Here is a 16,581-nt window from a genome sequence, read left to right as displayed (position 1 = left end):
CTATCACCCATCACCATATGATGAAAGAGACATGCCTGTACACATGTCTGTGTACCATATGAATGTAGTACCCATGGAGGCCAGAAAACAGAGTCAGACCCCTTGGAACTAGAACTAGAGATGAGCTGTGAGTTGCTAAGTGGGTGGTGGGAATCAAACCTGGCTTCTCTGGAAAAGCAACCAGTGCTTTAACCAGTTAGAACAACTCTCCAGCCTGCTAACGTATTCTTTAAGAAAAATATACAATAGATGCAATATGCTGAGAAGATAAAACTAATCAAGACATACCTTTAAGAAGGAAAAGAGGGGAAGGAGAGAAGCCCCGAGACCATATTTGCTGCCTGCCGAGGACGGAAAAGGATCACTAGGTACTGTACCACCCTGAGCTTTAGATATCTGGTGGTACAAACCACCAGGGGTCTGCCTGCACTCAGGAACTAAGCACATAGGCAGGTTTGTCTACCAGCCCACCTGGCTCGGAGCCTGTGTCCTGCCCAGGGAGCTGCGGAAGGGGAGAAGCCCCGTGACCATATTTGCTGCCTGCCGGGGACGGAAAAGGATCACTAGGTACTGTACCACCCTGAGCTTTAGATATCTGGTGGTGCAAACCGCCAGGGGTCTGCCTGCACTCAGGAACTGAGCACTTAGGCAGGTTTTATCTGCCAGCCCCGCCAGGCTTGGGACCCCGTGTCCTGCCCAGGGAGCTTGGAAGGAGAGAAGCCCCGCGGCCATATTTGCTGCCTGCCAGGGACTGAAAAGGATCACTAGGTACTGTACCACCCTGAGCTTTAGATTTCTGGTGGTGCAAACCGCCAGGGGTCTGCCTGCCCTCAGGAACTAAGCACATAGGCGGTTCATCTGCAAGCCAGTCCATCGCAGGACCTGTGTCCTATATGAGAATCAACAGAGGGAGTGACCCCCACCACAACATCTTCGCTCCATAATAGAGCAGACAGAGAACACCTGGTTAACCTTGACAACCTAAGTATAACATTGCTTGAGGCAAGACAGAGAAGGGCTCCAAAGGCACAAAAGAGGAAAGGAGCATATCAGTAATCTGTGCCAGAGGAAACCCAGTCATCCAGTGTTGCAGAAATAACCTTAAAGATCCATAGTAGGTTGAAGCACCAGCCAGTGACAATAAGACCATCTAACTCCTGGGAGAACCAGATGGCTAACGGCAAATGTAGGAACGTTACTAACAGAAACCAAGGCATTATGGCAGCACCTTAACCCAATTCTCCAACATTAGCAAGTCCTGGATACCCCAACACACCAGAAAAACAAGATTTGGATTTAAAATCACTGGTCATGATGCTGGTAGAGGAACACATGAAGGACATACTTAAAGAAATTCAGGAGAAAATGGATCAAAAATTAGAAGCCCTTACAAGGGAAACACAAAAATCACTGAAAGAAATTCAGGAGAATACAAAAGCCAATAAGGAGGAAATGCAAAAATAACTTAAAGAAATACAGGAGAACCTTGATCAACAGGCAGAAGTCATGAAAGAGGAAACACAAAAATCTCTTAAAGAATTAGAGGAAAACACAAACAAGCAAATGACAGAACTGAGCAAAAACTTCCAGGATCTAAAAACAGAAGTAGAAACAACTAAGAAATCGTAAAGGGAAACAACTTTGAAGATAGAAAAGCTTGGGAAGAAATCAGGGACCATAGACGCAAATATAAACAACAGAATACAAGAGATAGAAGAAAGAATCTCAGGTGCCGAAGATACCATAGAAACTGTGGACTCAACAGTTAAAGAAAATGCAAAATGCAAAAAGCTTGTAACCCAAAATATCCAGGAAATCCAGGACACAATGAGAAAGCCAAATCTAAGGATTATAGGCATTGATGAGAGTGAAGATTTACAACTTAAAGGGCCAGCAAATATCTTCAACAAAATTATGGAAGAAAACTTCCCTAACCTAAAGAGAGAGACAAGAAGCCTACAGAACTCCAAACAGACTGGACCAGAACAGAAATACCTCCTGTCACATAATAATCAAAACCCCAAATGTACTAAACAAAGAAAGAATACTTAGGGCAGTAAGAGAAAAAGGGCAAGTAACATATAAAGGAAGACCTATCGGAATTACACCAGATTTCTCACCAGAGACCATGAAAACTAGAAGATTCTGGGCAGAGCTCATGCAGACTCTAAGAGAACACAAATGCCAGCTGAGACTACTATACCCAGCGAAACTCTCAATTACTATAGATGGAGAAACCAAGATATTCCATAAGAAAACCAAATTTACACAATATCTTTCTACAAACCCAGCCCTACAAAGGACAACAGGGGGAAAACACCATTACAACGAGGAAAACTATACCCTGGAAAGAGCAGGATATTAAGCTTCTTTCATCAAACCCAAAGAAGATGACCACACACATATAAAATTAAAAACAAAAATGATAGGAAGCAATAAACACTACTCTTTGATATCTCTTAACATCAATGGACTCAATTCCCCAATAAAAAGACATAGACTAAGAGACTGGTTACGTAAACAGGACCCTACATTTTGCTGCATACAGGAAACACACCTCAGTGTCAAAGACAAAAACTACCTTAGAGTAAAAGGCTGGAAGACAATTCTACAAGCAAATGGTCCCAGGAAACAAGCCGGAGATGCCATTCTAATTTCAGATAAAATTGACTTCCAACCTAATGTCATCAAAAGAGACATGGAAGGTCACTACTTGCTGGTCAAAGGAAAAATCCAACAAGAAGAACTCTCAATCCTGAACATTTATGCCCCAAACACAAGGGCACCCTCATTCATAAAAGAAACTTTACTAAAGCTCAAAGTACACATTGCACCTAACACAATAATTGTGGGTGACTTCAACACTCCACTCTCACCAATGGACCGATCAGGAAAACAGAAACTAAACAGGGAGACAATGAAACTAATTGAAGCTTTGAACCAATTAGAGTTAACAGATATATATAGAACTTTTCATTCCAAAGCAAAAGAATATACCTTTTTCTCAGCACATCATGGTGCCTTCTCCAAAATAGATCATATAGTTGATCACAAGACAGACCTCAACAAATACAAGAAGATTAAAATAATCCCATGCCTCCTATCAGATCACTATGGAGTAAAAGTGGTCTTTAGTTACAGTAAAAACAACAGAAAGCCCACATACACATGGAAACTGAACAATACTCTACTCAATGATACCTTGGTCAAGGAAGAAATAAAGAAAGAAATCAAAGATTTCTTAGAATTTAATGAAAATGAAGGCACAACATACACAAATCTATGGGACACAATGAAAGCAGTGCTAAGAGGAAAACTCATAGCTTTGAGTGCCTCCAAAAAGAAATGTGAGAGAGCATACACTAGAAGATTAAAGGAACAACTGAAAGGCCTGGAACAAAAAGAAGCTAATTCACCCAGGAGGAGAAGAAGACAGGAAATCATCAAACTCAGGGCTGAAATCAATCAAGTAGAAACCAAGAGAGCCATACAAAGAATCAACAAGACCAAAAGCTGGTTCTTTGAAAAAATCAACAAGATAGATAAACCCTTAGCCAGACTAACCAAAGGGCACAGAGAAAGTATCCAAATTAACAAAATTAGAAATGAAAACAGAGATATTACAACAGAAACCGAGGAAATTCAAAAAATCATCAGATCCTACTACAAAAACCTGTACTCAACACAACTGGAGAATCTGGAGGAAATGGACATTTTCTTAGACAGACACCAAATACCAAAATTAAACCAGGATCAAATAGACCATCTAAGCAGACCCATAACCCCTAAAGAAATAGAAGGGGTCACAGATAGCCTTCCGACCAAAAAAAAAGCACAGGACCAGAGATGGCTTCAGTGCAGAATTCTATCAGACCTTCAAAGAAGACTTAACACCAATACTCTTCAAACTTTTCCACCAAATAGAAACAGAAGGAACACTACCCAACTCCTTCTTCGAAGCCACTATTACACTGATACCAAAACCACACAAAGATCCAACTAAGAAAGAGAATTTCAGGCCAATTTCCCTTATGAATATCGATGCAAAAATACTAAATAAAATCCTTGCCCACTGAATCCAAGAACACATCAAAACGATCATCCACCATGATCAAGTAGGCTTCATCCCAGGGATGCAGGGATGGTTCAATATAAGGAAATCCATAAATGCTATCCAGTACATAAACAAACTTAAAGAAAAAAACCACATGATCATTTCATTAGATGCTGAAAAAACATTTGACAAAATTCAGCATCCTTTCATGCTAAAAGTCTTGGAAAGGACAGGAATCCAAGGCCCATATCTAAACATAGTAAAAGCAATATACAGCAAACCGGTAGCCAACATCAAACTAAATGGAGAGAAACTTGAAGCAATCCCACTCAAATCAGGGACTAGACAAGGCTGCCCCCCTCTCCATATCTTCTCAATATAGTTCTTGAAGTCCTAGCTAGAGCAATTAGACAACAGAAGGAAGTTAAAGGGATACAAATTGGAAAGGAAGAAGTCAAACTATCACTATTTGCAGATGATATGATAGTATACTTAAGTGACCCCAAAAACTCTACTAGAGAACTCCTACAGCTGATAAACAACTTCAGCAAAGTGGCTGGCTACAAAATCAACGCAAGCAAATCAGTAGCCTTTATATATTCAAAGGATAAGCAGACTGAGAAAGAAATTAGGGAAATGACCCCCTTCAAAATAGCTACAAACAGGATAAAGTATCTTGGGGTGACTCTAACCAAACAAGTGAAAGACCTATATGACAAGAACTTCAGATCTCTGAAGAAGGAAATCGAAGAAGATCTCAGAAAATGGAAAAATCTTCCATGCTCATGGATTGGCAGGATTAATATAGTTAAAATGACCATCTTGCCAAAGGCAATCTACAGATTCAATGCTATCCCTATAAAAATCCCAACCCAGTTCTTCATAGAGCTAGAAAGAGCAAGTCTCAAATTCATCTGGACTAACAAAAAAACCCAGGATAACTAAAACTCTTCTCAACAGTAAAAGAACTTCAGGGGGATTCAGTATCCCAGACTTTATACTCTACTACGGAGTAATAGTGATAAAAACTGCATGGTATAATAAGTGGATATTAACCTAGAAAACTGGAATACCCAAAACATAATCCACACATCAAATGAGGTACAAGAAGAAAGGAGGAGTGGCCCCTTGTTCTGGAAAGACTCAGTGAAGCAGTATTCGGCAAAACCAGAACAGGGAAGTGGGAAGGGGTGGGTGGGAGGACAGGGGGAGAAAAGGGGGCTTACGGGACTTTCGGGGAGTGGGGGGCTAGAAAAGGGGAAATCATTTGAAATGTAAATAAAAAATATATCGAATAAAAAAAACCAAAAACAAAAACAAAAAACTGCATGGTATTGGTACAATATCAGGCAAGCGGATCAGTGGAATAGGACTGAAGACCCAGAAATGAACCAACACACCTATGGTCACTTGGTCTTCGACAAAGGAGCTGAAAGCATCCAGTGGAAAAAAGATAGTCTTTTCAACAATGGTGCCGGTTCAATTGGAGGTCAGCATGCAGAAGAATGAGCATCAATCCATTCTTATCTCCTTGTACCAAGCTCAACTCCAAATGGATCAAGGACCTCCACATAAAACTTGACACACTGAAACTAATCGAAAAGAAACTGGGGAAGACCCTGGAGGACATGGGCACAGGGGAAAAGTTCCTGAATAGAACACCAATAGCTTACGCTTTCAGATCAAGAATTGACAAATGGGACCTCATAAAACTACAAAGTTTCTGTAAGGCAAAGGACACCATCAAAAGGACAAAACGTCAACCAACAGACTGGGAAAGGATCTTCACCAACCCTAAATCCGACAGAGGGCTAATTTCTAATATATACAAAGAACTCAAGAAAGTAGAACCCAGAGAACCAAATAACCCCATTAAAAAGTGGGGTACGGAGCTAAACAAAGAATTTTCACATGAAGAACTTTGGAGAGCTGAGAAACACCTTAAGAAATGTTCAACATCATTAATCATTAGGGAAATGCAAATCAAAACAACCCTGAGATTTCACCTCACACCAGTCAGAATGGCTAAGGTAAAAAACTCAGGAGACAGCAGGTGTTGGTGAGGATGTGGAGAAAGAGGAACACTCCTCCACTGCTGGTGGGATTGCAAGATGGTGCAACCACTTTGGAAATCAGTCTGACGGTTCCTCAGAAAACTGGGCATGTCACTTCCTGAGGACCCTGTTATACCACTCCTGGGTATATACCCAGAGGATTCTTCAGCATGCAATAAGGACACATGCTCCACTATGTTCATAGCAGCCCTATTTGTAGTAGCCAGAAGCTGGAAAGAACCTAGGTGTTCTTCAACAGAGGAATGGATGCAAAAAATGTGGTATATTTACACAATGGAGTACTATTCAGCCATTAGAAACAATGAATTCATGAAATTCTTAGACAAATGGATGGAGCTGGAGAACATCATACTAAGTGAGGTAACCCAGTCTCAAAAGATCAGTCATGGTATGCACTCACTGATAAGTGGATATTAGCCTAGAAATTTTGAATACCCAGGACATAATCCACAAATTAAATGATGTCCAAAAAGAATGGAGGAGTGGCCCATGATTCTGGAAAGACTCAGTGCAAGAGTATAAGGGAATTCCAGAACAGGGAAGTGGGAAGGGGTGGATGGAAGAACAGGGGGACAGAAGAGGGCTTATGGGACTTGCGGGGAGTGGGGACCCAGAAAAGGGGAAATCATTTGAAATGTATATAAAAATATATCAATAAAAAAAAGAAGGAAAAGAGTTGCTGGGGAGATGCCTCAGCAGTTCAGAACACTGGCCACTCTTCCAAAGGGTCACAGACCTCTACAAGGTCTTCACGTAGGCTAAGCTGTTGGCTCCCAGTACAGTTCCATATACTGAATACCCTCCTAGTGCTGCTATAACATAGCTCTAAGGATGAGCCTGGATACTTGTTAGTATGGTCCTCCTACTTTCCATAAATTGTGCAAAAACATTCTAGAGAACCACTGACTGTAATAGTGTCTTGCTCACATTCACTGCACTGCCCACAAGTTACTAGAATTCAGAAGGTTTGCTAACTACATCCTTATGAAGTTGACCTATTGTGCTCCAATGTTTCAAAGATTGATTTGAACAATATATACATTCCAGATTTCTTTTTAAGGTAAACTAAACTTTTCTTCTTTGTTTAAACTCAGGTTTTGGGATTTGGCAAAACAAATCACATAAAGAGCTCTTTATCCTAGAGCTGGAGAAAGGCTCACAAGAGACTCCCTGCCCACCAGTATGCTCAGTGACAGAGACTGAAAGCAGTTTGAATCTGAACCTCTCCCTTCCCATGAAGTACAAAATATGAAATTATTAACAGTTATAAAAATAGAAATTATGAGTCAATATGCATGTCAGTGAGTGACATAATAATGATGGGGAAACTAATTGTTTCAATAGACCAAAACTAATGCAGACAAGCTTAAGATAAAGCATGTAAGTTACATGGACATTGGACGAGCAGATCGGTAAGTGCAAATGCAGGAAATTCCATTTTGATATTCACAAGAAGCTGACCTATACTGAGGCCAGTGGTTGTCTAAGAGCTCTGAACTGAAAGGTCAAATATGGTCTCTGGTCATCAACAAGGAGCTAGAACTGAAGAGAGTCCCTAACAGCTTTAGGTCCTACAAGGGTCAACTTGGATAGTTCACACTGTCCTTGTGATCTTCCTCCCTTTTAGCTTTGAAAGGACAGGATCTTACCTGTTAAAAGGAAAATACATAATATTACCGTGTCATCACAGTCAGATGGATCGTAAATGCTCTGTTGGAAAACGTTGCAGCATTCGATAAATTCCTCACTCATTGAGTGGATTTGTGCATTTAGGACTGCTCCTTTGCTGCCACCAAACTCCAGTCTTTCCAGTTTCTCAAATTCCAGCATGGTGACAAACATATCCTTTAAAAAACACAAAACAGTAACGATCTTTCTATCATCTTCAACAAGAAAAGGAGATTTTTTTTTAAAGACTCCAATGAAAACATTTTCAAACATTCAGAATCAATGGGCACTTATATCACAGAAAGTTAATGCTGCTGATGTCACCAAAGAAAGCAAATGCTGATTTTTAAAAACCACACTCCAATCCAACAAAGAAAGAGAACTTCAGACCAATTCCCCTTATGAATATCGATGCAAAAATACTCAATAAAATTCTTGCCAACCTCCAAAAACTGGGCACCTCACTTCCAGAAGACCCTGCTATACCACTCCTGGGCATATACCCAGAGGATTCCCCACCATGTAATAAGGATACATGCTCTACTATGTTCATAGCAGCCCTATTTATAATTGCCAGATGCTGGAAAGAACCCAGGTATCCCTCAACAGAAGAGTGGATGCAAAAAATGTGGTATATCTACACAATGGAGTACTATTCAGCCATTAGAAACAATGAATTCATGAAATTCTTAGGCAAATGGATGGAGCTAGAGAACATCATACTAAGTGAGGTAACCCAGACTCAAAAGGTGAATCATGGTATGCACTCACTAATAAGTGGTTATTAACCTAGAAAACTGGAATACCCAAAACATAATCCACACATCAAATGAGATACAAGAAGAAAGCAGGAGTGGTCCCTGGTTCTGGAAAGACTCAGTGAAACAGTATTTGGCAAAACCAGAACGGGGAACTGGGAAGGGGTGGGAGGGAGGACAGGGGAAGAGAAGGGGGCTTACGGGACTTTCAGGGAGTGGGGGTGGGCTAGAAAAGGGGAAATCATTTGAAATGTAAATAAATTATATCGAATAAAAAAAAAATTCTTGCCAACCGAATCCAAGAACACATCAAAACGATCATCCACCATGATCAAGTAGGCTTTATCCCGGGAATGCAGGGTTGGTTCAATATACGGAAATCCATCAATGCAATCCACTACATAAACAAACTCAAAGAACAAAACCACATGGTCATTTCATTGGATGCTGAAAAAGCATTTGACAAAATTCAGCATCCTTTCATGCTTAAAGTCTTGGAGAGGACAGGAGTTCAAGGCCCATACCTAAACATAGTAAAAGCAATATACAGCAAACCGGTAGCCAGCATCAAACTAAATGGAGAGAAACTTGAAGCAATCCCACTGAAATCAGGGACCAGACAAGGCTGCCCCCTTTCTCCTTATCTTTTCAATATTGTACTTGAGGTACTAGCTCGGGCAATTCGACAACATAAGGAGGTCAAAGGGATACAAATTGGAAAGGAAGAAGTCAAACTATCATTATTTGCAGACGACATGATAGTCTACCTAAGTGACCCAAAAAACTCCACTAGAGAGCTCCTACAGCTGATAAACAACTTCAGCAAAGTGGCAGGTTATAAAATCAACACAAGCAAATCAGTGGCCTTCCTATACTCAAAGGATAAGCAGGCTGAGAAAGAAATTAGGGAAATGACCCCCTTCACAATAGCCACAAACAGTATAAAGTATCTTGGGGTGACTCTTACCAAACATGTGAAAGATCTGTATGACAAGAACTTCAAGACTCTGAAGAAGGAAATGGAAGAAGACCTCAAAAAATGGGAAAACCTCCCATGCTCATGGATCAGTAGAATCAATAGAGTTAAAATGCCCATTTTGCCAAAAGCAATATACAGATTCAATGCAATACCCATCAAAATCCCAACTCAATTCTTCACAGAGTTAGAAAGAGCAATTATCAAATTCATCTGGAACAACAAAAAACCCAGGATAGCTAAAACTATTCTCAGCAACAAAAAAAAAATCTGGGGGAATCAGTATCCCTGACCTTAAGCAATACTACAGAGCAATAGTGTTAAAAACTGCATGGTATTGGTACAGTGACAGGCAGGAGGATCAATGGAACAGGATTGAAGATCTAGAAATGAACCCACACACCTATGGCCACTTGATCCTCGACAAAGAGGCTGAAAACATCCAATGGAAAAAAGATAGCCTTTTCAACAAATGGTGCTGGTTCAACTGGAGGTCAGCATGCAGAAGAATGCGAATTGATCCATCCTTGTCTCCTTGTACTAAGCTCAAATTCAAATGGATCAAGGACCTCCACATAAAGCCAGACACTCTGAAGCTAATAGAAAAGAAACTGGGGAAGACCCTTGAGGACATCGGTACAGGGAGAAAGTTTCTGAACAGAACACCAATAGCGTATGCTCTAAGAGCAAGAATTGACAAATGGGACCTCATAAAATTACAAAGTTTCTGTAAGGCAAAGGACACCATCAAGAGGACAAATCGGCAACCAACAAATTGGGAAAAGATCTTCACCAATCCTACATCAGAAAGAGGGCTAATATCCAATATATATAAAGAACTCAAGAAGTTAGACTCCAGAAAACTGAACAACCCTATTAAAAAATGGGGTACAGAGTTAAACAAAGAATTCTCACCTGAAGAACTTCGGATGGCGGAGAAGTATCTTAAAAAATGCTCAATTTCATTAGTCATTAGGGAAATGCAAATCAAAACAACCCTGAGATTTCATCTTACACCAGTCAGAATGGCTAAGATTACAAATTCAGGAGACAGCAGGTGTTGGAGAGAGTGTGGAGAAAGAGGAACACTCCTCCACTGCTGGTGGGGTTGCAAATTGGTACAACCACTCTGGAAATCAATCTGGCGGTTCCTCCGAAAAATGGGCACCTCACTTCTAGAAGATCCTGCTATACCACTCCTGGGCATATACCCAGAGGATTCCCCACCATGTAATAAGGATACATGCTCTACTATGTTCATAGCAGCCCTATTTATAATTGCCAGATGCTGGAAAGAACCCAGGTATCCCTCAACAGAAGAGTGGATGCAAAAAATGTGGTATATCTACACAATGGAGTACTATTCAGCCATTAGAAACAATGAATTCATGAAATTCTTAGGCAAATGGATGGAGCTAGAGAACATCATACTAAGTGAGGTAACCCAGACTCAAAAGGTGAATCATGGTATGCACTCACTAATAAGTGGATATTAACCTAGAAAACTGGAATACCCAAAACATAATCCACACATCAAATGAGGTACAAGAAGAAAGGAGGAGTGGCCCCTGGTTCTGGAAAGACTCAGTAAAGCAGTATTCGGCAAAACCAGAATGGGGAAGTAGGAAGGGGTGGGTGGGAGGACAGGGGAAGAGAAGGGGGCTTACGGGACTTTCGGGGAGTGGGGGGCTAGAAAAGAGGAAATCATTTGAAATGTAAATAAATTATATCGAATAAAAAAAATTAAAAAAAAAAAAACACTCCATTTTCAAACTCCAAAAGTGGGCTCACAGTGGAGGCTGCTCCTGGAGTACTACATGCACATGAACCCTCTGAGTACCATCCTAATGGTAAAGTAGATAGCACCCTGATAGCCTATCCTCAGACCTACACTCTGCAGTGGTCCAGCTTCATGACTGGAGGGGAACCTAAGAGACTATCTACAGAGGAGAAGTAGTCACCCATAAGTGTTCGACAGACTTTAGCAGCTCTCAGACTGACCAGCAATAAGAATCTTCACGTAAATCTCTGGCTTATGTGAAAATATTACACGACCAATAAAATGCTAACTCTGTAGAAACCTCTAACAAGGAAAAGAAGGCAGCAGTTCAAACATTTTAAGGAAGCCTCAGCTGGTAGACTCATCATAAAAGTTTGGGCATTCAATTTTTACATTTTAGATTTTTTGTTTGTTTATTTGTTTTGGGTTTTTTTGTTTTTGTTTTTTTCAAGACAGGGTTTCTCTTTGTAGCCCTGGCTATCCTGAAACTCACTCTGTAGACATTTTAGATTTTGTTTGTTTGTTTTTTGTTTTTTTTGTTTTTCGAGACAGGATTTCTCTATGTAGTCCTGGCTGTCCTGGAACTCACTCTGTAGACCAGGCTGGCCTCGAACTCAGAAATCCACCTGCCTCTGCCTCCCAAGTGCTGGGATTATAGGCGTGCACCACCATGCCCAGCTTTTAGATTTTTTTAAAAGCACTTATACATGGGACTGGAGAGAGGGTTCATTGGGTTAAGCGTTATGGCTGTTATTCTAGAGAACCTGGGTTAGATTCCCAGCACCACCATGGTGTCTGACAATGGAGGGTAACTCCAGTTCCAAGGGATCTTGTGCCCTCTCCTGGTTTCTTGTAGGAACTGCATGCATGTGATGCACAGTTATAAATGCAGACAGAACACCCGTAACAGAAAATAATTTCAAAATACTTATACAAAGCAAACGTTTCACGATCTTTTACTTTTATGAATGAGTTTACTAATTTTATAGCATTTTATTACATACTTGTAAATGGCATAAATATAGCTATTTATATGGTAGTGTGAGTGGCAAGCATGAGAGGGTAGAGCAGAAGAATCTTGACTCAGAAGCAGCTTGAGTTATACAGCAAGTTTAAGGCCAATCTATGCATATAGTGAGACCTATCTCAAAAATAATGAATTTTTTCTAACAGAAAATGACGGTGTGATACTTAAATTACCAACTGAATTTTAGGTATGAAATCTTCTTTCCAGTTTTATAAATTTCTTTTTCAGCCTTTTTACAGGGATCCTTTAAAGTTTCCCATTTCATAATTTTCTACAAGCACTTGGGAAATTATGTCTAGTCACTAACAGGTAAAGAGATTTACTTACTCTCATGTCGAAACAGTCAAAAACCAAACAAACCTTGAAAAAACATCAGGTTGTGGTGGTACACTGTCATTCCAGCATTTTGGAGATAGAGACAGAAGAACAGAGAGTTCACAAGCCTGAGCCACATACTGTGGCCCTGACTCAGAAAAACAAAGGTCAGGGGTGTATGTCAGTGCAGGGGGAATCCCAGGAATACACAAAATTGGGTGTAATCTCCAGCACTACAAAATAGAAAGGTGGAAAGGAGAAAGGAAGAGAGGGAGGGAGAAAAGGGATAAGGCAAGGCCTCCCTCTTCCTCATAGAAAAGCTACCCCATCACAGGAGCCTCATGACCCCACCCTTCTATAACTGGATAAAGGTAATAAATGAATACCTCTATTTTTACTAGTCGGTCAAGAAATTTGGTAAATCTGCCAAACACCAGGTGAGACTGGAAATCCCAGGGTCTCTGCTCCGTGTTTCCTGTGAAATAGCTTGACAATACCTTTCTATATTTAAAAAAAGAATTCCGAAATGTCTTTAGGACACTGATGGCCACCTGCACCTTTTCCAGTGCATCTTCAATTTCTCCCTTCAGAAGATCTTCAGGTGACAGGTATGCTCTTGCCTAGGATTTAATTAAAAGGAACCGTTGTCAAAAATGCATTTTTAATTGTAATCATCTGTTTGAGTTAAACATTTTAAATTATAATTTCTGGAACTGAACCAAAAATTGCTATTGGGGAGAGAAAGCACAAATGCTAGAAATGTAAACACTTGGGCTTTGATGGCATCCTTTCAGGAGAGACTCAAGTACAGGAGAGGCTACTGTTTCCAGATTTATATATTTTGATGAAAACTACATTTTTACTGAGTCTCATGTGAATGACCATAAGGACTTTGGAGAGATATTCCTACTGCCCATATTCTAGACAATCAGACTTTCATACCAAGAAATACACAAGCCAGCAACACTATCCATCAAAATACAGGTTTTCTGAGGTTGGTCACTCTACCAGAGTCATGGGTCATTTGTGAAGGTAACTTTGGGAAGCATCAGCAGCACCACAGGACATGTAATCAAGCTGAGCTAGGCCCACATGAACTTGTTTTTTAAATGGTGATGGGAGAGAGGGGAACAAAAGCAATGGATAAGACTGGTGAGTTTGCAGGGCTTAAAGAGGAAATAGACGAAGCCCTGAATGAACACAGAGAACAGGAATAAACTCCATAATCTGTGACAACACAAATTTTCCATGATACAAATGGGTCAAAAGGAATTGTGTCCAAACCAATTCTGTAGGCCAAACCAGCCCTACATAAAATACCAGAAAGAACACTTGAATGAAGAAAGAATAAGCATAGCTAAGAGACTAAGGAAAACAATAACATCATAATAACTGTTTCACGATGACATCATGATAACTAGTATACAATGATATCATCATAACTGGTATACAAATGACATCATCATAACTGGTATACAAATGATATCATTATAACTAATGTACAAAAGACATCATAATAACTGGTATACAATGACATGATAACTAATGTACAAATGACATCATAATAACTGGTGTACAAATGACATGATAACTAATGTACAAATGACATCATGATAACTGGAATATAATGACATTATAATCGGTGTATAATGACATCATAACTGGTATATAATAACATCATAACTAGTATACAAATGACATGATAACTGGTATAAAATGGCCTTAATGATAACTGGTATATAAAGCAGGATGAAACACAAAGGCAAAAATGGCATCGGTCAATACATGCATAGAGGAATGATACTGTCCTCAGAAACTGTAGACTATGAAACAAAAAAGGCCAGTCCTGAGTATGGGATGGTTCCCTGGGAGTTGATGGTCAAGAGATCAACAAACAACAAACAAAAATAAAACAACAAACCCTCAAAACAATAAACCTATTATTCTTGGACTTGGTTGTCCACCAGAGCTTGGTGGTAAGAACCCTACAACTGAAGATACCACATACTTTATGTCCAGGACTTTGGAAATATTGAACCAGTAATGAACTGGAGAGGGAGAGGCAGAGTGAAGGCTGCTGGGAAAGAAAGTGCCAAAAGTCAGACTCAGCTGTCTGTGGACACTGTGAACTACATTAAGGACTTACACAGAAAGACATGTCCACTGTGCAACAGTGACACAAACATCTCTGGAGTAACCATCAACTGTCTGATCAGATGTAAGTCCTGCTCAGCAGGAGGGAACTCACGCTTAGTACTGTAAACTTGACCAAGAGCCTATTGACTAGAGAGACCACAGACCCTGAGGGAGAAACCACTACCATTATGTTGAAGTGAAATAGCATCAAACAGCAATATCAGAGAAGAGGTGACAACTGCGGTGTGCTCATCCTCAAGTGCGACATATACACAGATACATGTCCTCCCCACAAAGCTCACAGAGCATCATTAGAGGGGCAGATTCTAAAATCCATAGGTTGTAGAAGACAGCTGAAGAACAGTGTCTGCACTCATGAACTTTCAACAGCTACAGATACTACAGAACACCTGCACATGATCAATCTAGTCAATATTTCAGCATGAATGGGGAGGCTCACAGTACTTAAGAAGCTATAGTCAAGTGGTAGCCTGCAGGAAGAGAAAGTCAGCTTTATTTGGGGGTGGGACTATACTGGTTGGTTGCCCATACTACAGTATGGTTAGTCCTCTATACATGTCCATGCAGAAAACACTAATGGGACCCAGTGGATTTCACATATGTATGATGTGATGGTGTGAGACCCATGTGGGATGCGGAAAGAAGGGCCTGGGAAAAGTTGGAATGGGAGAGTGAGGTGTGGACATGTACGTCATAATAGAAGAAAAATGAAGTGTATGTTGTTTTGTGTCTGCTTAGAAAGTTGCTCCACACCTCATTAGGGACTTAAATGGGAGCCATGGGGCTCCGCACAATACTTGGGAGGTCTTTTTGGTTCTCTCATGTAGATGCTTGACTTCCCCCATCTCCCACTAATGCAACCACTCTACATGCAAAGAAGATGTAGGGGAATTTCCTACATCTCCCTAATTAATTGATTGGCTAATAAAGATGACAAGAAGCCAATCACTGGGCAAAGAGGAGGAGACGGGCTTTTCAGTCTGAGAGAGGAAAAGGAGTAAGGAACAGGGCCGGATTCTCAGAGCTCTGGAGAGCCAGAGCTGGCAATTGTGGGATAGGTGATGGCTAGGAGAAACACGCAGCCATGGTCTCGGGCTACACATAGACTGTCGTTTGCAGAGCAGCAAGAAAACCACTGGCGCATTATCTATAAATGCCACTGATAATAATCCCACAAGTTCTAGCTCTTGTTGCTTCCTGTTATACTCTCTTGTCCTGCTCAGGCTATGCAGCTAATTGATGGCTGCATGAAAGCTGCTAACACTTCACAGAAAATGGGGTAGATACTGAGTGTTTGCTTCATGGTGTGAGTTTCAAGATGGTTGCTTTTTGCTATGGTATACTGTACACTCCAGGCAACTTCTACATGCCTTCTGTAACATTTTGAAAAGCTGAAAAATCTATGGTGGTAATTCAGTTGCCTTCCCATTGCAGCAGCTTCCTGTCACCTAATTACCTATAGATAAAGTGACAAATATCTGGGACAAACAATCCATCTATCCATTCCTATCCATCTTGTCTGGCTCTCGGGGTGTGGAGTCCATCGCAGCCAATTAACTTTCCATCTGTGCAGCAGTACCTCCTGAGACAAGTCACTGGTACTTCACATCCCAGACAGCAACACCCAGGCTATATCCTCACACTGCACCGCAGAGAATGTCAAGGACAGAGCATGGTGGGAGAGGGCATACATGCTCATGATCGAGCTAGGAGCTACTAATCACTTTTGTGTCATCAGCTAAGTTGTCTCATTGGGGTTGATTCCCTTATT

The 16,581-nt window shown here is 40.6% G+C and overlaps 1 protein-coding gene across 1 annotated transcript in view; it reads right to left on the bottom strand.

Moving 5' to 3' along the window:
- Positions 1–16,581, bottom strand: part of Dnah11 (dynein axonemal heavy chain 11) — a 297,877-nt gene that overhangs the window by 264,100 nt on the left and 17,196 nt on the right. The window contains exons 7-8 of the mRNA XM_052184825.1: positions 13,040–13,273; positions 7,807–7,974 (exon numbers count right to left, since the gene is read on the bottom strand). Of these exons, the coding sequence (XP_052040785.1) occupies positions 7,807–7,974; positions 13,040–13,273 (402 nt within the window). The remainder of the gene's footprint in view (positions 1–7,806; positions 7,975–13,039; positions 13,274–16,581) is intronic.

This window comes from Apodemus sylvaticus, chromosome 6 (assembly GCF_947179515.1).
Source record: "Apodemus sylvaticus chromosome 6, mApoSyl1.1, whole genome shotgun sequence".
Lineage (NCBI taxonomy): Eukaryota > Metazoa > Chordata > Mammalia > Rodentia > Muridae > Apodemus > Apodemus sylvaticus.
Note: the sequence above shows the minus strand (reverse complement) of the source record. Positions and strands in the feature narration are given on the sequence as shown.